Here is a 25,549-nt window from a genome sequence, read left to right on the forward strand (position 1 = left end):
TAGAGAATGTCAAAATTACAAACAGATGTTATCAAGATACAATCTTTGTAAAAACAATCGTGAGTTTCAGATTTACCGTGCGAATTTTTATCGTATCGAATAATTACTTGTATCTTTGAGATATGAAATTGAGACTTGTTTCAGCGCTTGCTGATAAAGTTTCTGACAGCCTTTGTGTCGAACAAAAAGCGTTAAAACTTGTGTTTCATAAGTGTTTGATATGACTAGTTGGGGAATCACATCAGGCGGTTTTATATAACGTTTAGTATATCTGTCAGATCTCACTACGAGAAAGTTGTCAGAAATTGGTAAAACTGGTGAACTGAAGAGTGTTTTCCACTCTTTGGTTTATAGTAATTGGGAAGATGCGGTGTCTAGCCATATATATATATGTCTATGTCCATGCCTAAGTGTTACCCCATTGGACCACGTTAAGCAATATTTGATAGGCCCATAGTTTTCATACCCATAGATTAGTAGTAGCTTATTGTAAACTTTTATATATTATTAAAAAATGTAAAATTTATGTGTGTCCATGTGAAACGTCGGTGTGGTTTTAATATATTTTTTATTATTTGTGTAACATAGTTGTGTTAGACTGGTATTGTAAAATATGAGCAATAAAATTATATTATACTAGAAGCCCGTCCCGGCTTCGCTTGGGGGTAAAAGCATACTAAATTATACCCCTAAACCTTCCTCAGGAATCTCTCTATCTATTGGTGAAAACCGCCGGAAATTCCGTGCAGTAGTTTTTGAGTTGATCGCGAACAGACAGTCAAACGCGGTTGAGGACTTTGTTTTATAATATGTATAAAGGAATTTTTATGTATCTACAAATTTAATACAATTGAATATTAAAAAAAAAAATGTTATATTTTGCAATACCAGGAGATCAGTAATAACGTGTTTAGTATATGAAATGACATTGGCAGTTGATGCGCGCGCACAACATTTTGCATTAAATAACTTGTTTTCAAGTTTACTTATTGTCAACATTTGAGAAAGGTTTCGGATATTTCAAGTAATTGCCAAGTTTTATATCATACGATTTAAATTATTATTTACTAAAATCCTGATCATCGTTATAATTTTAGATTATTCGAAATGATGTGCGTGTTACTTTATTGATATAATTTAATAAAACATAAGTAATTCAACATGTTATACTGTATGTATGCTTTTAATATGCATTGCAGATACTACAACTACAGTAGCAATTCAATATTCATAGATCTTATTAATATTAAATATGACGGACTGTACCATCGGAATATCATTTTGACAAACTGATATTATACATATCTATTATACACTAGTTTTCTGATAAATTTTGCGCACAATTCGAAAAAATATATCACAAAATTTAGATTCCAGTGATAGACTCGGGAAATACCGAAATAATTTTTTTTTCTTCCTTTTTTTTTTAGATGTGAATATGTTTACTTTTAAGTATTACATAATTTATCTGTTGTTAAATGTATTCTGATGTTTTCTGATATAAAATAATATTACAACATGTTGTTTTATTTCTGCAAAATACTATTTTCATTACTGAAATAAATAAACACGAAAATATAAGTAGAGAGTTTGTCGTTGACTTTCAAAAATTATAATCAACAAGAGATGAGTATTTAAACTTGATTCAAAAAGTTATTCCCTATTTACAAAATATTTAAAACAAAATATATTATTTATATTACATATGTACTAAAATATATTCTACTGATGAAGTACCTAATTTATCTATTACTAAACCTGCTACAGCTTACGTATCACATGAAAATTTAGCAAATATTTTACAATAGTTTACATAATATTATTGTACTTTAATAAGAACTTGGAGATCTAGTGTTAACATATTTAAGTTTTTACATTATCGATTGTGTTAATTTATTAAAACCTATATTAAAATTGACATTAAATTACATACAAAAAATAACGACAAGTATTCTAGAGTTTTAGACTAAAAATTTTGGAAAAACGTTATGTTTTCCTAAAGATAATTTTAACATTAACATACACAGAAGAGGCGGCCCGCCTGATGGTAAGTGGTCACCTCAGCGTATGGACGCTGCAAAGGTATCACTCACGTGTTCCTCGTTTAGTATATATAAGAATGCACCATTTTCTTTCTAATCAACAATACTAAAATGTCTCGTTGTCAAACCATTGCCACATTTTGGGTTTAGTGTAGTCCAGTTCATATTCTTCGCACTTCTGTCCGGTTATCCTGGAATCATTTTGAACATATTAATTAATGTACAACAATTTCTCGAGGTTCATTTGTTACAGATCCTCTTCATACATTTGACAATAGATCGACCGGGTTGTAATAAATTCCCACGGGAAACAATGGATTTTCATACAATTTCCTGGTCTGTTTTTCACATAGAAATTCTGATATGGAATCCAGATTCTTTCAGAGTGTCGCATAAAACCAATCTATAGGGGAGACAATATATAATGACCACTATGTCTAAATATTATAAATATATGGAACGTATTGGAGTTTCGAGTCACAAAATACAATTTTAAAATTTAAATTTTTACCCAGTCATAATACTCAATTACCAGGGAAGCATAAGCGGGAAGAAGATCAAGATTTTCCTTGCGAATTTACCTAGTTCTCCTGACACACTTGACGATAGGATGAGCTCTTCTGAAGCACTGCGGCCCTAGTACATTGAAGTACGTCAAGCCGATCTGCGCAGATACCAGCGAGTTGGTGCGACGAAGGCATTCGCGGAATTTCACGTCGCAGCTACAGTGCGACCTGGAAAATTTGTTTTTTATTTTTTTTTATTTTTTATTAAAGCTTTTTTATGATTATTTGTCCGGACAAAAGAGCTACTTTCTAATAATCAACTTAATTTAATAAATTTTCAAAGTCGAAAAACATTTCATCAGAAATTATTCGTTTACAGGTTCTTTTTTTCATGTGAAATTTTAAATTATATTTTTCTCAAAAGGCCTCTAAGTACTTCGAAACAACCTATGCTCTGAGATGATATGAAATTCATTCAAATGATAGTCCCTATCATACCAGAAGGGTTTATCTGTGGGTTTACCATTATTGTATAAATAACACTTCAAAAACTTCTTTAGCGGCGTTGTGCGCTTTTTGTGATGGGTAAAAAATGTTTAACTCGCGTCAGGACACGTGAGCCTGATCGAAAATTCGTAAGACGTCAACAGTGCACAACGTTAGTATCAAGTTTTCACTCCTGCCGGCGCTCCCGGAGTGCAACACGTTTTTGTTTATTTACAGAATTCAAACAGATAGAACTAAAACGTAAATATAGCACGATTTTGCCTGAGGTAATTAATTTTAACTCGATGAACAAAACTTTTTAGAGTTACTTAAAATATTTCGATAATGCTATAATTTATACATCACATATAAGTATTCAGTTTTGTGAGATTGACGAATGTGTGTCAACGTGTTTAGAATGATTATATTGTGTTTTTGTAAGAAATTTTTGTAAGTGCCTATTTATTTTTTTTACTAAATACTTTAAAAGGATACATATTGTGTACCGTTGTATTTAACTAAATAAATAAATAAATATTATAAAATGAAGTGTGTACGCGAAAAACGGTTTACACCAACAGATACCTACCTAATCTAGTGTGAGATAAGTACCTTACATATAATTTGACAAGATTTAAAAAATATATATATTTATTTCATGTTTTTATTAAGTGCCTACTAATTCCGTTTCGCGCAGTAACTACTAATTCCGTGATTATTCTATCTCTTTCAGATCTAACCGATTTATCTTCTATTTCATCTGTAACCACATGGTATGAAGGTCGGGCACCATCATTGCATGGCTCGTTACATAACCGTTGCATTTTACGCATAACGTGACGTAACTAAGTGAACCCACTTAGTAACAGCAGCTTATTTACTAATACCACTACGGTACTTTTATCACATGATCTATGAAATTTTGATATTGAATTAAATTTAGGCGTGTGATTTGGGTCCGAGAATAGGACCAGTGGATGCCTCCGTGAATGACGTACGAGACTACTAAGGGACACTTGATTATGTCGTCAAATCGTCTCGTACTGTTGAATTTATTTACATCCGAATCTTTGTTAAGGTTTATTTTTATGCTGACCGCGCTTGCCGTCCTTTATCTAGGACCTAAATTCTAGGTAATAAAATTTTAATAAGGTAGCTAAGAGAATAGTCTCTTAAAATTTTACCTACCTTACTAAAATTTTACAACCTCTACAAACACCAGAGAGCTAAGCAAGTATGTAATGGAGGCTTTGCAGGTGTTAGCGGTGGTGGTGTAATGGTTAAGACGCCCGCCTGTGGATCGAAATGTCCCAGGTTCGATTCCTACTCGTGTCACATGAGTTTGTATACCAATCTGATATATCTGATAATCTGTATCTATAATAGTTTTCATCGAGCACCACATGCTTCCAGTGAAGGAACGTAAGGACACTGGTTGATTATTAACTTGTGTGTGAAACGGAGAAGGCAATGGTAAACTACTCCATTAATAGTGTCAAGAAAGTTGTTGCGTGTGTTTCATTTCACGTAATGATCACGAGGAATCCCTCAGCCATGAGGAATACGACTACGAAGACAACAGATGGTAAGCAGTGCGCTTGAAAAATAGGATAGATATGTCAAACACGTTCTACAAGGTGCACTGCGCTTGCACGCTATGTTAGATAATAGTTTACGCAAGTCTTATCTGTCACTGGCGTTATTTTATTATATGCTAGGTTAGCTGGTGGTGCTGTTAATTAAGATGCATCCGCTCAGTGAAAAGAGTTAGTGACAAATTGGAAAAGAAAGGAACATGACAAGGTTAAGTGGGAATCGCGGGCCGAGGTTGAGGTAGAATTTGCATATAGGTTATTCATATTTCTCGCCTTAGTAGCTTGTTCCCCAATTGTTCTATTGAGCTGAAGTAGCAATGGAATAATTGGTAACAGACAGAAGTATACGGTACTTGGATTGTTTTTCTAGTTCTTGTTTTTTTTTTCTTGGTTCTAGATCTAATGGAAATTATTGTAGTCTCTTGACCCTTGTCACTCCTATTCTGAATCGTAAAATATTATGATATTTTTTTCAAGTTGATCGTTATAAGTATCTAAAAAAAATGTAAAACGTAAGAAAAGTATTATATATCTAATTTAATATATCAATACATCTACGCATTACAATACAAAATAAAGGCGTTCTTGACAAAAAGGAAGACGAACAGACAGAGAGGTGGACAACGAAGTGATATCGAAGAAATCTGAAAACAATCACGCGATTCCCCGCCAATTATTTGATTGATTAATGATAGAAAAAAGAACATCAAAAATCTAGGCCCGTGTAATTATTACCTACATTGAAACTCGGGATATTGTTCACTGTCCGTCGTTTTTGTGTAACAGCGGATATCCTACGTATAATCAGTAACTACAAAATGACTACATTACTGTGTTCTCACTTGATACACAATGTAAAATTATTTGTGCTACGGTTTTTCTTAGCTTCTCCTCGGATGTGCCCCGGTAACTATAAAAACTCAATTTTTTTAGATATGATATGATATGACGACCTCGGTGGCGCAGTGGTAAAGTTCTTGCCACTGAACCGAGAGGGCCCGGGTTCAATCCTCGGTCGGGTCATGATGGAAAATGATCTTTTTCTGATTGGCCCGGGTCTTGGATGTTTATCTATATATGTATTGATTATAAAATATAGTATCGTTGAGTTAGTATCCCATAACACAAGTCTAGTCTCGAACTTACTTTGGGGCTAGCTCAATCTGTGTGATTTATCCCAATATATTAATATTTTATATTATATTTATATTTTTGGTAGAAAGAGCCATATTTTGTAATAAAGTTAAATTTATGTCTTGTTATTGAAAATTAGTTATATATTTATATTCCCATCTATAATCTCGTTTATCAATTAAAATATTACCTAATTTGGAATTAGTTGAGACTTGTATAGTGAATGATTTCTATTTTGATACGTATTCTTACGATGGAGTCTCATCATTCACAATATTTTTTCCGCACACATCCGATTTATGTTCCAGATGTTCCTAAATAAATATAAAGTATGTGTGCAAAGACCATTTCTAAATTTTGATTCTATAAGCGAAATATTTTACTAATAAGAACAATTTTTTTCCTAGTCCCAAATCTAAATTCATGGTAACCTCATACGTAATGGAGCTGGTTTTTCGGATGTCCTTCCATATAATGTGGACATAATACACTGAAAGAGTGAAAGATTAATAAAATGTATTTTAATAATACGTTGCAAAATCATTTGAAACTTTTCAATGTTCGCGCCAACTCTATAAAACATACTCCCATTGAATTGCAAAATCACTTGGGTAGTCTTTATATAAATACTGATAAAGTTCAAAATAGTCAATTCTTCGTTCTGTTACTTGCATAAGATGAACAAATTTAATTGTTATTTTCATAGTATTTAAATTAACGACCAAGTTTTTTCACTATTTAACTAGTGACGGGTCGTCGTTGCGTCAACTTTTGAACGAATGTTTGGTAAGGTCAATCAACTGGCACCCCCTGGCTTCACTAGTCTGAAAAAGGCATTCACAGTTCAAATTTTGTACCTATATCTGTCATTTAAAACTTCATCTATATTGTAATAGCATTTCTTGGTCGACAATAATTTTAATTTATTTTATACGAGAAAAATTGTCATTTATGATAAATGATCGTTCCACCCCGGCTTCGCTCGAGTAAAACTATGATAAATTATGAACCCAAACCTTCCTCAAAAACCACACTATCTATTAGCGAAAACTGTACAAAAATGAGGCCGGTACTTTTCGAGTTTATTGCGTTTACACAGGGAGACGCGTCAGGGGGGCCTTATTTTTGTAATATGCAAGGATGTTCCATTAATTTGAACTAACACCAATTTGCACACAAAAAACCGGAAAGCTACAATTTTCACGTTTACAATCACATTTAGAAGAATTAGAAGGGGTGAATCCTGAACAAATTATGTACGATTCGGATATTGCGGCAAGCGAGAATTATAACCTCCATTATGTTAAGTAATGCATATTTTAAATATTTATATACTCGATGACGTCAAAATTGCTACAAAGCAGCCAACCAGTGGTATATTAATGCTTCCTATTATAAATTGTATGAGAAGGAACAAATAAAATATTTATTATTTAATTATTTAAACAAGCTGTTTACAAGCTACATTGTAAGCGTAATTCCGACAGCATAATTATATTGTTGTGTTTATCCATGACAGATTAGCAATTTCTAGGACCAATAATTTTGTTCGGTCGTTTTTTTTAATATAACTTTCATACAAACTTTCACCACACCCCAAGTTATGAATAAGTGTAGAAAAAAGTAGGGGTTTTTAACACCAAAGACGTTCGGAACGCGTGTAAGAAGTTGGGGGAGGCCTTTGAACAGCAGTGGGCCTTAATTAGCTAGAAAAACTTGTTACAAATTGTGCATGATTGATTTTCACTTTAGTATAATTTGGCTTGTTTGTTATAAATCTGGAAAGTGGGATCAAAGACGTGTGTAAGATTTGAACCTACCACGCAAATATGTCAACATCTTGCATGTCATCCCATTGAAACTGAGAAGCAAGTTTCTTAAGTGCAAAGTAAATTGTCTAATAATTTAAATTGGACGTCGAGAACAGTTGACCTCTGGAACCTTTCGCAATTCGACGTGCAACATTCAACACAAAATCATTGAAAATTCACCTTTGTTACTGACGCTTAAGGGTTCATAAGGTAAGACTGTACACATTAGTATTGTGTACCATCAGACAGATGGAGGGATTAATTGAAAAAAATAATAAAATAATTGACCCTGCTTCCTTACTGACTGACTGACTACTGACCTCTTCTACAATCATGTTGACATCAAAACTTGTTCACACATAAATATTCGAATATGTTATCCTTCCATACATTCTAACTGGAAGAATGAGGCGTACAAGCTTATTTTAAATTGAGGACTTTTTGGATAAAAGCGAGGATGAAAGAGATCGTACCTTGTAAAAAGTCCAGTGTTGGTCAAGCCATACTTGGTCTCACCGGCCCTGATGTACAGTTTGCAAGCGTCGTGCTGCCGGCAGCACGTGTCTGTGAAGAAGAACAGGCCCAGGTCCGAGGAGCGAGCTGACGCTGAGTGGCCGTCTCCGCACCAGACAGTGCCTGAAGAAATATAACAAATGATTATATTGTCTCGTCTGTTTCCCATGGAGCAGAGAATACGAGATTCCAAATCGCCTTGAGCACCAAATATTAGATTCTACTGCGAGGCGACATAACCAACAAACATGGTTCTGATTAATTTTAATTGAAGGAAGTGACAACGGACCTTTGTAACAAGCTCCGAAACGTCTGGGAAATAAAAAAGGTATGTGCGCGTTTAATACCTGTTATTTACAATTGTGCATCGAGAAAGTTTAAAAGTAGTTAAAGAAACCCCCTTTAATTAAAGGAAGGAGGGATTTTCTTGAACAACGTAGCCAGTTTTGTGGTCGTATTTCGCCGTAGCGCCCTAGCGTGAAGAGGTTATGAAGCTCACGGATAGCCTCCAGTAATACCTCTGGAGTTTCACCGTAAGACCAATACTATGCATTGAGCATCATAACAAAGCGCCTACATAATAAGAGAAGAATCAATCTTCTACTATAGTTGTCAAGTGAAAAAGTACTACAAAAGTACTGTACAAACTCCACATAAGTACGAGGTTCCCAACAAATGCACAAAAAAGAAAGATGGGTTGGATTAATTTGCATGAAATCCACATATTTTAAAAATAAATCTTCTACTCACCAGGATATATGGCTTGCACCCTGTCTTTAAAGGAATCAACGACTGACGTAGCCACAGTCGCCACACTGGTCACTCCTGAAGCCAGACTCCCGACGAAACCCTTGTCGCTGTCCAGAGATCCGATGTCTTTGATGCCAGTCATCAGCTGGCTGAGAGGCTTGCTCAGGCTGGTGGATATGGTCTTCAGGATGCCGCGAGTGAACTGTCCTGGAAGGATACAAAGATTGAACTTGAATTTAGAAAAATATTTACAGAAAGAGTCGAATTAAATTTATTTTAATTGTTGAAATTAGTGTTTATTTATAGGTTTTAGTTTTAATTTTTGTATAGTCGTATCCTAATTTAAATTATTTATTCAGCTTAAGACGATAATCCTAACTTGTATTATAAATGCGAAAGTAAGTTTGTTTGTTTGTTACCTCTTCACGATCTACTGGACCGATTGTTATGAAATTTGGTACACGGGTAGAAAATAACCTGGAATAACACATAGGATCCTTTTTTCCCGAAATTCCTACGGGAGCGATGCCCCGGGGCGCATCTAGTAATATAAGGGCGCAGACATCAATTAAAGTAATTTGAATACAATTACAAAATCCTGTGGCGTGTTTCCGTGGTAGATCTGGACCATGAGACAATCAGGATAGTAAAGTCTTGAAAGCTGATAGGCAATAACATTCCCAAAGATGATTGACGACAGAAAAGTCGAAAAACATTGCAACCCATTAAATACTATGTAGCCTCCACAATGGCCTTATTTCAATATAACAGGCGTAAAATACAAACAATTTCAGATTATAATAAGATAATAAACATATCTCAAACGACACAAACTCGTTACATCAACAAATCATAGCTGGTTTAGAATTACATAACTGCCGTGGGACAGGCGTTACGTTGGTCTCGTGCTCATTGGAGCTGCAAGTTTCGTCCCAAAAGCAAAAATGCTCATTTAAAGCGTGAAAAAAATTGAGGAAGAGTTGCACCGTCAAATTTGACGTTTATTTTAATATTTTCGCGCCGCTGGACGTTTAGACAAAACGACGCGTACTTTGCGTTTTTCTGTTTACGATAAAGTTGACGGTGCAACCCACACTTACTTTGACATTTATAACATAGGTTACCATTGTACTTATTTTTTCAAATTATCCTGATACCCCTTGCACCTTTAAGAATTGTGTGATTACCTATATAAATACCTTATAATAGTTCTCACATTCATTTGTGAGAGTGCTGGCATACACGTGTTAGCTTTCAAAAGATGCCACAGCAATTTTGTATAATTGTGTTTATAAGTGTTTTACTCGACGACCTCAAGACATAAAAAGTCCTAGTAGAGGGAGTAATAATAATTCTTTATTTGTCAGATAATAAAATCCATAAATTGTTAGTAGAATTCTTAACCTATGTTAGTAATTTAATATGATATATTCTTCCCTCGTGTCAAACTTCATCTGAATATGCTCAATAGTCTCACATATTCAAACATTTGCATTACTTGTCAAAACATATAAAATTTAATTAATTTTACTTTTTGTACAACCAGGCGAAAACTATTGTATTTTATTTTTATTCATTAGGAAGACCAACAGCCATACATACAAAATAGGTACTAAATTTAAGAAACATTCGGTCATTTAAAGATCCTCACATATAAAAACAAAGTAAGAACAAAAGATTATCATTACCTCTAAGAAAAACAAAATATAAACAAAAAACCCAACATACAGATTTATATGCTGTTATATAAATCCACGTTCCCTTTATTTTCATTATTGCATTATATGTGTTGCATTAGTATGACAGTGTGCAAAAACCAACGCGTTCGATTCAAATATTTCCTCTCGAATGCAGTGTAGGTAGGTGGGTCGAATCATGGATGACCATTGGGAACAAGATCATAACGTTCGACGATCATTTGTTTACTAAGCACTAATTTACGAAGGGCAAATCCGTTAAGTTCTATTAAGTTCGGTTCGTGATTTCAATGGCGTGTCTCAATATCTGTAATCATACTGATTTTCTTCATTTTATTGTTTCCTTTATACACGGAGACACTAAGAAAAACGCCACTGTATTATTAAAGATTAAATATATTTAAACTTACCAACTTTTTTTTTTAATAAGACATATTAATTAGTTCTTTTATAAATGCATAAGTACAAACTATATTGAACTTCAATTATAATTTCCTATTTCCATCTAATAAGGAACCTAAAACGCAAATTATTAAAAATAATACATTTTTTTAATTAACTTGCAATGTATGTTGGTGTAAACTTGGAATACTATTTGCAGATATCTTTTGACGTTTAGTTGACAACGCATTACTATAATATTAATGTTCCAGGATCGGCTTCCACAATGGAATTCCTAAATGACTTCACGGTAATGATTCTTATGTCACATGTTGAATACAATAAGATCTCTCTGTCGACAATAAAAGCTTGTCTCAAAAATGACATTAAAAATAAAACTTATTGTAAAATAAGCACGTAATTTTCAATCAAATCGAAAACGACCAAGATATAGATAAATAGTGCTATTTCAACAAACCACGTGCTTAATATAAAGGTCAAAAGTTGCTCAAGACAGTTAAAAATATGTAACGTATCGTATTGCACAGTTATTGAAACATACATTAATAATAAACATTTTATGGATGAGTTGCACCAGTCAACTTTGACCTGCGCAACGATGAATTTAACCTGCGCAGAAAAGAGTGCCGAATTGTTTTGTGTCATTGTCATTTTCAAAATTCTAAAGTTTATTCTATACGCGAAACCCTGGGATTCGGGGCGTCACAGACCCTAGTGTAATTAGGAACACTTGACGATAAGAGAGATAGATGTCGAAATATTCCTACTAATACTATAAATGCGCAAGTTTGTGAGATTGTACGTTTGTGACTCTTTCACGTAAAAACTACTGGACGGATTATTATGAAATTTGGTACACAAGTAGCAATAACCTGGAATAAATAAGGTACTTTTTATCCCAGAATTCCCACGGGAGCGAAGCCCCGGGGCGCAGCTAGTAGATAATAAATTCCTACGGGAACAAGCTCAACTTGCAACTTGCATAAAACTTATCAAACCGAATACACACTAAGGCGGGCCAGTCCGGACAAATTTGGCGGTTCGGTATACATTGCTGGTTTCTCATTGCGGTAAATGAAAGCACTCATACAAACTACGCAATGTTCACGCATTCGCGTCGTCCGATATATACATTTTTATGTCAACTTTTCCACTTTTAGCTTGTTCTGTTAAATGGAGTTTACGAAACACATACTTGATATGTATCTGTTTTTATCTCAATTTAAAAAACAAGTTCTGCAAAAGGTTGTGTCGTTTATGGTTTCGCTTTTAAAACTATATTAATTTTAGTTTAAATTTACATTTTACGAATGCCAACATTGCAAACAGGGAAATGTTATTATTTGTCGAATATTAAACCAAGGTCGCATTAGATTGAACCACAGATTGAAGCACTTCTTAAATTTCAGTTGGACATTTGGATTTTTGAAAGAACATATTTAATCATATTTTTAGTTAGATTTTAATGGCATTGAATTATTTGAATAATAAAAAAAAATCTGTTTCATATTTTTTATTTCTATGCCATAGACACTCTAACTTTCTTGGTCCATGAAGTAAACATTTTAAATTGTGCCAAACCGAAGCTTAAATGATTTAACCACATGTTACAAGTACACCTTAATGGTTACAAGCAAGTTACGGAATGGTTATAATTCGTTTCGTAACGATAGTATCGGATTCCGGCTCCGTCGGCATTGCCTGGGGGCTTGCCATTTCCGATAGTGCCAGATACATAACGAGTGATGATTTGTTTGTTCGGAGTTTGTCTTTTTACTTGTTACACAAGCGATAGCTCACCCATGCGTCAACTCGTGAACGGGTGCCGGGGTCATCATCATCATATCGGAGTGTGTTATTGCTAACACTGGTGTCAGATTTTATTCAAGTCGCCTAAGGGCATCTGCCACGACCTTTTTAAGACTACTTACCTTCTAGTGGTAGGTAGTCGCATTCACAGTGTGAACTTAACTGTAAACCAGTGTGCAGGTTTCCTCACGATGTTTTCCTTCAACGGAAGCAAGTGGTGGTCTATGAAAAGTACTATATATGAGTCTGATTGGTATACAAACTCATATGGCACGAATAAGATACGAACCTGAGACTTTCAATCCACAGGCGGGCGTCTTAATCATTACACCACCACCACTTTAAAACCGGGTTAACTGGTCAGCTCGATTCTCATATAAATTTGTTTGTAACAACTTTAATGTACGAAAATAATTACTAAATAAATTAAAATTGATATTGATATACCCATGTACGTACAAAGGTGGATTTATACCACGTAGCTATAAGTCCGCTGCATGAAAAATTTGTTTAAATAAAATAAATAAATATATTAGGTCAAATCACACAGATTGAGCTAGCCCCAAAGTAAGTTCTAGAATTGTGTTATGGGATACTAACTCAACGTTACTATATTTTATAACATATACATATATAGATAAACATCCAAGACCCGGGCCAATCAGAAAAAGATCATTTTCCATCATGACCGGGGATCGAACCCGGGACCTCAGTTCAGAGGCAAGCATTTTACCACTGCGCCACCGAGGTCGTCGTTTAGTTAATCGTGTTTTATATACTTTTTCTCAAGCACTCGATTCCAAATATATATATTACTTTTGACCATTTACAGATAATAAATGAGTTTAGTTAGGATTTTTTTCTCAGTAGAGTCTGTCCGAAATGCTAGTAGTTTGAAGAGAAGTAGGAATTTAACATCGCGACAAACGTAAATATCTAGTCCTCAAATAATAAGTATGGCTTTATGAACAAATGCGGAAAGCCTTTGGCATTAAAACAAGTACATTTTCAGAAGTTGGAGCACCAAATTGAATCGTTACAAGGACGCCAACTCTTGCGGAAATATAACTATCATTTAATTCGAACAATCACTTTAACTCCGAATTCCTGACAAAAAACTCAAAATCACTTTGTAGCGTTAGTTCCTCGGTTTAGCATTCAAATCTTATTATCTGTAGGTCTAATGATGATGAGAAAGTAGGTACATTTGAAAGTGTAAATAGGTTTATATACTATTTATATTTGTCGAGGAAACTTTGATAGATTTTTGTAAATACAAAAGTGCCTTTTTAAAAGTTCATATTAAACTGATCCGGCAGCTAGATGGATCGATGATGTTAAGGAAATTGCTAGCAACAACTGGATAAGGATGGCCCAGGAACGATATGGTTAGACGGAAGGAGGTCTATGCGGAGGACTGCTAATGATGAAATTGACTAAAATAAATAAAGAATCGTACCCAATCCACCGTTCTCTTCCCGACTTCTCAGTCTTTCCGCTTCCAAAGCTTCGTTTTGCTTCTGCATCCTTTTAAACAAGTCAAAAATCCCTTTAGGGACCACCCTTTCTGCTACACTTTCCACGACACTCTCCACCATACTCCCAGCCAACCCAACTAGCACTGATATTGCATCAGTTTTGGGCGCAGTCGTTGGCACTACATCTTTAGAGTCGTAATAATCTTCTGGAACCTCTTCAGCATCTTCTACATCGAGTTCTGTGAATATTGGCAAATCTAAATCAAGTTCTTGACTGTCTATGTCTGTGATTTCAATCTTCCTGCTAGAATTTGTTGTCAAAACTTCTCTCGATGTTGTTGGCACTTCTGTGGTTAGCTTTTCATATTTTTTATCTTTTGTATTTCTTTCTAGTATTTTTTTTGAAGAAATTGTACTTGTTTTAATGGTAATGTTATTTATATGTGTAGTTGTATCAATACTTTTATTTAAATTAACAGAAATAGTTGAAGATTCTGTTAATTCTGTTGGGAAAAAATCTGTAGTACTATCAGATTCCGTAGATGTAGGTAAAGATACTGTTTGGTTGATTTGTATATTAAGTTGCTCTTTGACCGTACTTGATAAAGGAATCACTGAGTAATCAGGCTCGGTTGTGCTTTCTAGAATGCTTTGTAATACATTTTCTGTTGTACTTATCAATTCTAATGGTATAACATTAAATTCATTTGTGGTAGTTTCAATGTCTGTTGTTCTTTTGGTATTTTTTTCATTATTGTTATCTGTAACTACACTAGCGTCTTTTTTAACGTCCTTATCTATAGTATATCTATGAGATTCTTTATTAAAATTGCGTTTAGAGTAATCATTATCAAATCTAACTGAGTATTCATCATCGAAGTCTATGATATTGTTGTCAATATTAAGATCAGTAGTACTGGGAGTATTTTCTGTGATTTGTATGGATTTTGTCAGAGTTATAGTTACATGACTAATAACTAATATGGCACTGAGTGTGAGATGTTTCATTTTCCGTCTCACTCGGTGATACATGGTGGCCTTCCCATCTGTAACAAAGAAATATATTTATTTATTAAAGTTTATTAAAAATTACGCATATACTTATTAAAAAATGCTTTATATACCTATATCATCTATATTAAGTAAAGTAAGTTTAAAAAACACATGTGTAGGCAAGAGTATCCAGACATTTAACAATCGTCAACATCAACGATCACCAATCATCTTCAACCAGATTAATTCCATGATAGACAATAGACAGCCGAAGCTACTGGGAAAATTTAAATTGTAGGTTCCCTGGAGACACGAGTACTCTTTCTTATACTGTGGTGATGGATGTGAGCACTAAAATTAAGATTATCCCAAATTAACGCACGTCGCGAGCAAGCTACTGAAAAACTATAAAACAAAATCAGTATTTTTTTTACTACAACACTTCATACAGTCGCGTGTGGGCAATCATTTTTTTATTTATTTGCGTAACAATCAAGCCAAATCTTTCATACATCTGTCCAGTCAGCTCTCGGACCTTGACCCCGAAGTACCATTGTTGATACACGCTTGTCTGTTGAAATGTCTGGCGAAATACAATGCACGCATTGTTTTTGTGTGAAATGCAGTGTTTTTCGATTTACAACGCCCTTAATATCTGGCTACATAATATAGGAACCGTACCCATATTTGACTAGTAGCAGGACTATGTTCGTTACATTTTTTATTCTTTATTAAAAACACAAAAATGCGACAAATCATTAATTCTTATGATTTTTTAGAATTAATAAAATTATACCTAACTTATAAATACTTGTAAATTTATTAAAAATATCTAAAGAACTAGTAAATTTACTATCTAGTTAATTTTTTCGCCGGGAATTTTATGCTTTACATGACTAGTACGTTTTTATATCCGTGGGCTAGAAAGAAAAAAGAAATTTCAAAGATTAAAACACACATTCAAGCATAGATTAGACTCACGTGAGATTCACACAATCAATAATCTATGCCAAAAATCTATGGACTTTTGGCATTTGGTACACTATATAATATGTAGGTTTTTACTTTCTTTAAATTTTTCTATTTGTGAGATATTCGATTTCCCATCGCTACAGACTGCTTAGCTCGAGATCATGGAAGTCAATTCCGGTATAATTTCACTAAAATTACGACCACAATACAGATTTCTATCCACGACATGGCTTGCGAAACCTGAATCAAATCCAATATTTTATTTTATTACTTTGACACCTAAAATTATGCCAAATACAATTTTATGACAATGCTCCTTTGGATGTTAGTGTCACGCGGTGGTGGCAGGCAAATTGGAAATTACGGCCACGTTTGCGTAGACCGGAAAATTACGTAGGGGAACAAATGTCTGGCTATGCCGCTCCCGCCCGGCCCTGGCAGGAGCTCACCTAAGAAGTGCTGGCTTGATGTCGTCAAGCTTGCCAATGGTCTGATAACTAGAGATGCCTACGATCGTGGGAAGTGGACACAAAAAAGTGGGAAAGCGAACCGCGGGCTCCGACGCTCAACGGCTGAGGAAGAAACCTCAGCCGTTGAGCGTCGAAAGAATAGATATGGCGTAACATAGCAGATGAAACCCACGGTTTTCATCAGTAAATTGAATATCAACCTAAATCACATCACCTAACCGAGATAACCACAGATGATATAATACTTTCAGTACCTAACTATAAGGTCAGTTAAAAGAATATCAAATTAACTATATCTATATATATATATATATATGGCAATGTCGGGTTTGCAATGAATTTGCAAACCCGACATTGCCATGTTGGTCCCTATCATGCCAGATCTCAGTCATAAGCTGTTTTGATATACCTTTTGACTATGTACATTATGTACTTTTATATATTATTAGAAAAAAAAATCATTGTAAGAAACAATAATGGTAAGCCGATCTGTCATGATGAGATAGATAAAAATATATGAGAAACGAGGTGACCAGTTCCCTCTGGCAGCACCCGCTCACGAGTTGACACATGGGTCAGCCATCGCGTAGCTCAACCATAATAGATAGAACCTCACCTAAAACGTGGGAACCGACTAATGCATATCGTATACAACAGGCACTTAATGTGGATGTAATTATAGATTGGCCAATCCATTCTCTTGTTGCGATCGACTCCGATATCCGACATAGATTATGTCTCTAGAATAGCACATTCATTAATGTTCGAGTCCATTAAGCCTAATAATAAAACTAGATATATTTTTGTAGAATCGGTGGTTACGTTGCCCTCCTGAGAACCGCAAGGTCGAATCTTACTCGAGCCACGTGAGTTTGTATACCAATCTGACTCGTGTATAGTTTGCATCGAGCACCACTTGCTTCCAGTGGAAACCATCACACTGGTTGATTCGACAGCACACATTGTGTGTGAAACGGAGAATGCAATGGTAAACTACTATTAATAGTGTCAAGAAATTGGTTACGCGTGTTTCATATCACGTAATGATCACAAGGAATCCCTCAGCCATGAGGAATACCGGTCTAGAAAATCATCGTGAGGCAACTCGTGTACTCTAATAATAGTTTTGAGTATTGTATTAGTAAGTTTGAGTTTGTATTAATAGTTTGATATATAGCGAAATGGAGAATGCATGGGTGAGCCATTTGCTTTCTTGTTGCCAAGACGACCTCGGTGGCGCAGTGGTAAAGTTCTTGCCACTGAACCGAGAGGACCCGGGTTCGAACCCCGGTCGGGTCATGATGGAAAATGATCTTTTTCTGATTGGCCCGGGTCTTGGATGTTTATCTATATATGTATTTGTTATAAAATATAGTATCGTTGAGTTAGTATCCCATAACACAAGTCTCGAACTTACTTTGGGGCTAGCTCAATCTGTGTAATTTGTCCTAATATATTTATATTTATATTTATTTATATTTAAATTCGATGTGAGTATTTCATTTCACGTAATAACTACGACCATAGCCATAACGAACGTCTATAAGGACTAAGAAGAAGAAGAAGAAGTCCTTATTCCTGTGAGATATTACAGGTTTTCTGTACACATTTTGGACCAATCATATCTGTTCTCTAATCTCTGTAATCTAGCTGGCTAAAGGCTATCATAATGACATAACTAAATCGTCAATGTATTTTAAAAAATCAGCTCAATCACTTTACAATATTTTATAACAGACAGAAACCGGGACACTTAAAACTAAACAAAGCTTGAAAATATAATATACGGAACTCTTTCTCGTTCACTTTCATAATGATTTATTAAATCATAAAATTTCTTTGCGCGTTATTACGAAATCATTGCGCGTTGTAAACAATGCAAACTCATATTATATGTCAAAAACAATAAGTGTAGTACGCTAAATAACACTTTTTTGTTCGATTGTATCATTTGTATTCTGAGAGACTAGAAACAATAGGTAAGGAAGTACTTACTGTCAATTCTGTACTGTTTTTCATCTTTGTCGTTACTTGACTATATGTACAAGTTTGGCGTGAACCAGTTAAGGGAATATTACAACATTTATTATAGATTGAAAAGGGTATTGTCAGTTTAATGAGAAAAAAATACGATATTGTGCAATAATATAACACGTTGTTGCTATATTCCGCTTGCTCATGCTTTCCTCTATGGTCCAGTGGTTAAGCGGTTTACCTTCAGAGTAAAATTCGAATTCCGAAAGCCATATTTACAAGACTTTATTTAGTTATATATCGGCTATCCCGATGTTTGTCCGTAATCAAATCTTGCCAGTTAAATTTTACCTACTTCAGAGTCATACAGTGTTGAAATCTTCACCGGTCGCTTCAGTTTTCATGACAATGCATTATTACCTATCATAAGCATGATCATGACCAAGGCTAGGCTCCCAACGAGAGAACTCCTCGACTGTTTACTGCATGAACGGACATGATGACATGACATGTATGGATATTGATGATATTATTGTAAAATTTTACGACAAAAGAAAATCCGTGACTCACCAATTGTGAAATACAGACATACAAACAAAAAATAGCATCTTATACAATGCTAGACTAATAACACAATCTTGTTAGTCCAGCAATCACGTATGCTTACACCACATTTGCTCGGAGATTCATCTTAAGATAGAACTTTATATAAACACCGTTGCAACATCTGTACCTTGACATTTAACAAATGACAAACGATTTCGACCGAGGCCGAATACGCAATAATCTTATTATTCTTCTTCATAGTCGTACTCCTCATGGCTGAGGGTCGTGGTCATTACGTGAAATGAAACATACACAACAACTTTCTTCGCATTATTAATGGAATGGTTTGCCATTGCCTTCTCCATTTCACACACAGGTAGAATCAACCAGTGTGCAAGTTTCCTCACGATGTTTTCCTTCACCGGAAGCAAGTGGTGGTCGATGAAAACTACTATACATGAGTCAGATTGGTATACAAACTCATGTGGCACGAGTAGGATTCGAATCTGGGACCTTTCGATTCTGGGACAGGCGGGCGTCTTAACCATTACACCACCACCGCTTCCGCAATCTTATTATAATTTTACGATTATAACGATTTGTTACAACGATTAATAAACAAATTACTGTTTACCACTAGGTTTTTAGGGTACTCTTTAAACTGACAGCAAAGTATTTGCATTTTGATAAGCAAATAAGTATATTTACATATAAAACTAAAGAGAAGAGGGGCAACTTTTAGTAGCGGAGCGAAAAATCTTCCGGAAAATCCTAGGCCCCACCAAGAAATTAGACGGAAGCTGGAGAGTCCGGAAAAATTCCGAAATAGAGGAGCTCGTGAAGGAGCCTAACATATTAGGCGTAATAAAGTCACAGCGACTACGCTGGCTTGGTCATCTAGAGAGAATGAGGGAGGATCGTGGCGTTAAATCAGCTTATCTGGGAAAGGTGTCTGGGAGGCGCCCAGTCGGACGTCCCAGATATCGCTGGAGCGACGCTGTGAAAGCTGATCTGCGATCTGCACGAGCTGGGGGCGGTCAATTGGCAGAACTCCGCGCAGAACAGAAGATTATGGCGTACTCTCGTTTCGGAGGCCAAGATCCACTTTGGGGTCACTGAGCCAGCGTAGTAAGTAAGTAAGTATAAAACTAAAATAAATGGAAAGTGTGTTTAAATACTGAATATTGAAATAAAAAGATAAAAATTCACTTCACTCAAACGTGAAATATAACACCCATCTTATTGGGAGTTTGGAGTCCCTGATTCGAATTATTCCACTTAAAGCACCTGGCTAAATCACCTAGGTGCTTTAAGTCTACTTGGTGTACTTAAAGCACATGAGGCCATGTGTTTTAATTGACTTTAAATTCATTAATTATATTATTTATTTATTCCTTTTTGGAGCAGCATACCAAACAGTGCGGCGTGACAGCTGATACTCATTCACTCGCGCGATCGACTGTAGCTAGAAATCCGAGCACAAAGTAGTAGTTTTAATACCCGTTTACGCCTGGATACTTTTCTTATTTATATCTATTCTATGCCTTTTACATTCTAATAGTACTTAATATCTGTAGTTCATCCGGGAACATCATGTAGAAAAGTTATACGATGAGTTACGTCACATTTCATCTTATTAAGTTAATTGGCGACAAAACTTGTGTATATTTGTGCCATCGAGCCGTCGAAACCGGCTGGCCTAGTGTGAATGCATCTCTTACGAAATGTGATGCAGATATAGACATACACGATAATGTAACTGGGCTGTGTTTGTAATATCTAAAATTAAGTATATATGCTGTGTTTTTAATGAATGCCAAAAACGCCCCAGACAGCCGTGAATACGTGACAGATAGAGTTTAGCTTTTATATAATTCTAGCTTTTGCCAGCAGCATCGCACGCGTGAATTTCCCACGGGAATAATGTTATGCCGGTGGGTACCTTTCATGCGTACTTCAAACTGAATTCAAATTGATTGAATATGGTTTGTTTGATTGATCAGATATTTGTGTCAGTGTTGTGACGAAACCGATGCGAAAAAAATTGACATTGTAGATTATTTATTCTGTTACAAAATAAATTTAAACAGGCGACTGAACACACGGGGTTGAATTGTGTCTTTAAAAGACTATGCTGGTTTCTTGCCGTATATAAGTTTAGGCACAGATTACATAATACCCCAGGTTTAGGTATCTCACACAATTTTTATATTAAATATATTTATTTAGAAGCGGTGGTGGTGTAATGGTTAAGACCGCCTGTGGATCGAAAGGTCCCAGGTCCCGAATCCTACTCATGCTACATGAGTTTGTATACAAATCTGACTCATATATAGTAGTTTTCATCGACCACCACTTGCTTCCGGTGAAGGAAAACATCGTGAGGAAACCTGCACACTGGTTGATTATTATTAACTTGTGTGTGAAATGGAGAAGGTAATGGCAAACCACTGCATTAATAATGCCAAGAAAGTTGTTGTGTGTTTCATTCCACGTAATGACCACGACCTTCAGCCATGAGGAATATGACTATGAAGAGAGATATTTATTGTCAAGTAAGTAGTACAACTAGCATATTGGAACGCGACATACGCAACAACATCTACATGATAATAAAAGTATAAACTATAATATGGAATAATAGAGAAGAATAGAGGCCAAAACATTGTTTTTAGATTTTTTGTCTATTTGTATATTTGATCGCTCATCACGCGAAAACTACTGGATGGAATTTGATGTGGTTTTCACAGTTATTTAGCAGATGATACGACTTAAAATCTAGTATTACAGGTTTCATCTCGTTACGTTGCGTTTATGAGCGGACGCACGAAATAAACGTGGGCGAAGCCGCGGGCAAAACTTAGTAATTAATTATAATAAGTATTCAACTTTAGTATAAGGACGTAAATTGAGTAACAATTGAACCGCACTCAGCTTTTATATACTTAAATCATTTTTTTAATTCTATTGTTATTATTTGCATAGCGAAAATGTAGGTGGCAATGTTAAGCGTACAAGGTTAAAAATTATACTTATTGTAACAGATATATTATATTTATATTCATTTGCATAGCGAAAACGTAATTGGCCATATTGTTTGCCTTTCAAGCGTACAAGGCTGAGGCATGTCTTATTAAGATTATTGTAACAATACAAGCGGTTTACAACACAATAAACATCCGTATGTTCCCACGGTTTGTTGTCGCTCCAATGCTGTCTCGACTCTGAATACTTTTACTTTTTCTGCAAACAAGAGCCGAAGGAAATCGACCTTTTGAGGCGTTGAATGATTTAATAAATTAAAAGTTTATTTTTTATAAGGAAACAATATTATAGTAAATCAGGACTACTTTGTTTATTCTGTTTGGCGTGTGTGTGTGTGTGGTTCCGATGGAGTGATCTCCATAACAGCTCGTGGATATCCTGCGAGCAGCTGATGCAAGGCTATGTGTCGCTTGGTCACTATCAAGGTCAAACAGTCGTTCCCGAGGAGGATTGACGCTAGGCAGGCGGCCGGTACTAAAATTACACCCAAATCTTCAAAATTGTTTAGCTCTTTTTTCTAGCTGACCATGGGGTTCGCGGCGCGACAGCCCCGAACGCAACTGGGAATATGGAAGGAAATCTGTTAATTCTCTCTCATCTGAGCGTTTTCTCGATTACTTCCTTAGCTGTTGAGCGTCGGAGCCCAGGGTCCGCTTTCCTACTTTTTCGTCTGCACTTCGCACGGTCTCGCCGGCATCCCCAGTTGTCAGACTATTGGCACGCATATTATACTTAACTGCAATGTTTATCTCAATAATAGTAGATTTTTTTTAATACGCTATTTAGAGAATTTACCCAAGTTTAGAAGGTAATAACAAAATGTTAAGTGAATAATAATATGTAAGCACTTATCACCTAGTAAATAAAATTATCAAACAAGCGAAACATTCAATTTACAAGAAAAACAAATTAATTTACTGAAATTAATATAAGTATTGTCGACCGCACATCGACGTAACAAAAATCATTGCATATTCAACTCAATAGCTGGTCCATATACTGCAATTTACTGTGTCTAACTGTACCTATTTGGTCGGTATTTAATAGATTGTTTGGCTTTGTGGGCTTTGTAAAGGCAAACAAATTGAAAAATAAATTACTTTCTTTGTTTACCGTACTTACTTCTTAATCTAATTTTCGCGTGTTGCAATATATTAAAACAAATACATAATATGTACAAACTCACTCATATAATGTACCTGCATTTAATAATTAAGTATATATGTATAAAAGTTGATTTTCGAAGTACTAAACTTAGGTAGGTACCTATTTAAATATATATTTTTATCAATTTATGTAGGTACACAAGAAACTTAAGATATAAATTAAATTAATTGTGTGTAATTAGTTACTAAATAACTATTATATTTAGCTAATAATAAGTTAGTTTTATAATCAACTAAATTACATTGAATATTATTCAACTTACCAGAAAAAAAAATTAAAACCGATCAGTAAATAGGTAGGTAACTATAATATTTATCTCTCAACGAAATACATTCACACAATTCTGTCTTTGTCACTACAGTAATTTAGAAAATTAATACGTACACGCTTTCATAAAAAACAGTCACTTTAAATTCACGAAAAACACTAATGTACCTATGTAATAAAAAAAACAACGACAGATCGAACACAATTTCAAAATGGAACGCGCGTCAAAGGCGTCATTCGCGCCGCCGCGAAATGTCAAATCTTGGCTCCCGCCAAAACTCGCGTGAGAGGCAAAAGCAAAATGGCGGGGGCTCGATGCTAATTCAAAATACAATAAAGATTGTTGGCGTGTTGCTGTCACGGTGGCTACACAGCGGATTATTGCAGAATTTGAATATAACAAAGTGCTGGAAGGTTCTGATATTGCGATAACGTTGCATTTTTTTACTTGAGCAGTAATTAAATTGACTGATTAATTTCTTCCAGCCAGTTTGCAGGTCTCTCGCGGAAAAAATATTTTTTTTTGTAACGATCTGCACGATCTGTAAAAAATTAAAAAATAATAAATTTTGGGTTGCAAAAAGCATACTACATATACCAAAACCAAGTCGCTGTCGTATCTTTCTATTATAGCTTTTAAACCACGCAACGAATTTTGCCGTCTTCACTGTTATTTAGACAATTTAGCCCCAAAGGTTTATAGACCTCGTGCGAATCCGGGCTGATATGGATAGTATGGACACAAGTTGATCAAACATATCTAAGGTACACCGCAAAAAAATTGGCTATAAAATAAAAAAAACCGCATCCAAATCGGTTCCCCGTTGATGAGCTACGGTGGCACGTACACAGACAGACAGACAAATAGACACTTAAGTAGCAGTCAAACTTATAACACCCCTCTTTTTGCGTGGGGGTTAAAAATTAGCTTAGACAACGGAGGCTAACCGTGACCTTTATATAGGGAGCGGCACGTATCAGAAACCTTGGACCGGATTCTCCATAATTATTGTGCTATTGTATCATGATACCTCAGAGGTCAGATATAGTTACTTATGTCAGTTTTTGCGATGGCATTTAGAGCACTGAATAGCGCCGATTTCAATAGCATCACTTGTTACAAGTAATTTTTATCGTGAATATTTTGCTTCTTGAGAACGACAACTTCGTAAAATTACAATTTTCTAATAGTACGACATCTTTTTAAAGCGTCGTTGCAAAATGGACAATTTCCGAAAATTACTGAGAACTTACTGACATAACTCCATAAATATTTATATATATGGAATTATTACTAAATCCCATGGATTTAGTAAGTACTTCGGTTTCATTCATCTCCTTTTTTTCTTTTTTTATGTGTGGCAATCAAACTTCTTCAAAAAAGCTTATTTTTGCCAGTGTCGAGTTACATTGTTATTGGACGATAGGATAGGACTCAATTTAAGCTCGGTTGGCGAGGCAGCACGGCCAACTGACTTTCCGCTTGACGCAGATACTCTCCGGGCATGGATGTTTCGGAGGGTATCTGTGTCGCATAGCGGGTCGGGAACCGTCCGCCGTTTGCCACCATTGCGACGGATGTGCTGACGAGGACGCCCAGCACACTTTGGAGGACTGCCCAGCCTGGGACGATGACCGCGCGCAGCTGCGCGCGGTTGTGGGGGACGACCTCTCCCTGCCGGCTGTCGTAAGACAGATGGCCGACAGCGAGACGTCGTGGACAGCGGTGCAGGCCTTTGCGGAGAGCGTAATGCTTCGCAAAGAGGCGGCGGAAAGGGAGAGGGAGGATACAACTGACCTCCCCATTCGCCGCCGGCGCACAGGGCGCAGGAGGCGGGCATACGCCCTGCACCTGCTGCCCCCACAATAGGGCCGGTCGGGTGGCAGGATTT

The 25,549-nt window shown here is 35.6% G+C and overlaps 1 protein-coding gene across 3 annotated transcripts; it reads right to left on the reverse strand.

The window, feature by feature from the left end:
- Positions 1 to 1,379: 1,379 nt before the first annotated feature.
- Positions 1,380 to 23,917, reverse strand: LOC128679810 (uncharacterized). Of its 3 annotated transcripts, none has more exons than XM_053762265.2 (6): positions 23,653 to 23,917; positions 14,205 to 15,269; positions 8,838 to 9,044; positions 8,048 to 8,210; positions 2,624 to 2,776; positions 1,380 to 2,233 (listed from the first exon to the last, which is right to left on the reverse strand). In XM_053762265.2, exons 2-6 carry the CDS (start codon positions 15,253 to 15,255, stop codon positions 2,149 to 2,151), a joined length of 1,659 nt encoding a protein of 552 aa, XP_053618240.1. In that variant the 5' UTR covers positions 15,256 to 15,269; positions 23,653 to 23,917; the 3' UTR covers positions 1,380 to 2,148. The 3 variants fall into 3 exon arrangements, with proteins under 3 accessions (XP_053618240.1, XP_053618239.1, XP_053618242.1); XM_053762264.2 differs by having other exon boundaries at positions 23,775 to 23,915; XM_053762267.1 differs by lacking the exon at positions 23,653 to 23,917 and adding an exon at positions 19,203 to 19,264.
- Positions 23,918 to 25,549: the final 1,632 nt, after the last annotated feature.

The sequence above is a fragment of the Plodia interpunctella genome, chromosome 22, assembly GCF_027563975.2.
Source record: "Plodia interpunctella isolate USDA-ARS_2022_Savannah chromosome 22, ilPloInte3.2, whole genome shotgun sequence".
Lineage (NCBI taxonomy): Eukaryota > Metazoa > Arthropoda > Insecta > Lepidoptera > Pyralidae > Plodia > Plodia interpunctella.

Bases quoted from the DNA above. Each gene is read 5' to 3' on its own strand.
- LOC128679810 (XM_053762264.2), bottom strand. The intron at 8,211-8,837 runs GTGAGTAGAAGA...ATATTTCTTCAG, and splicing joins GGTGCAAGCCATATATCCTG to GCACTGTCTGGTGCGGAGAC. The intron at 2,234-2,623 runs GTAAATTCGCAA...AAATGATTCCAG, and splicing joins AAGTGTGTCAGGAGAACTAG to GATAACCGGACAGAAGTGCG.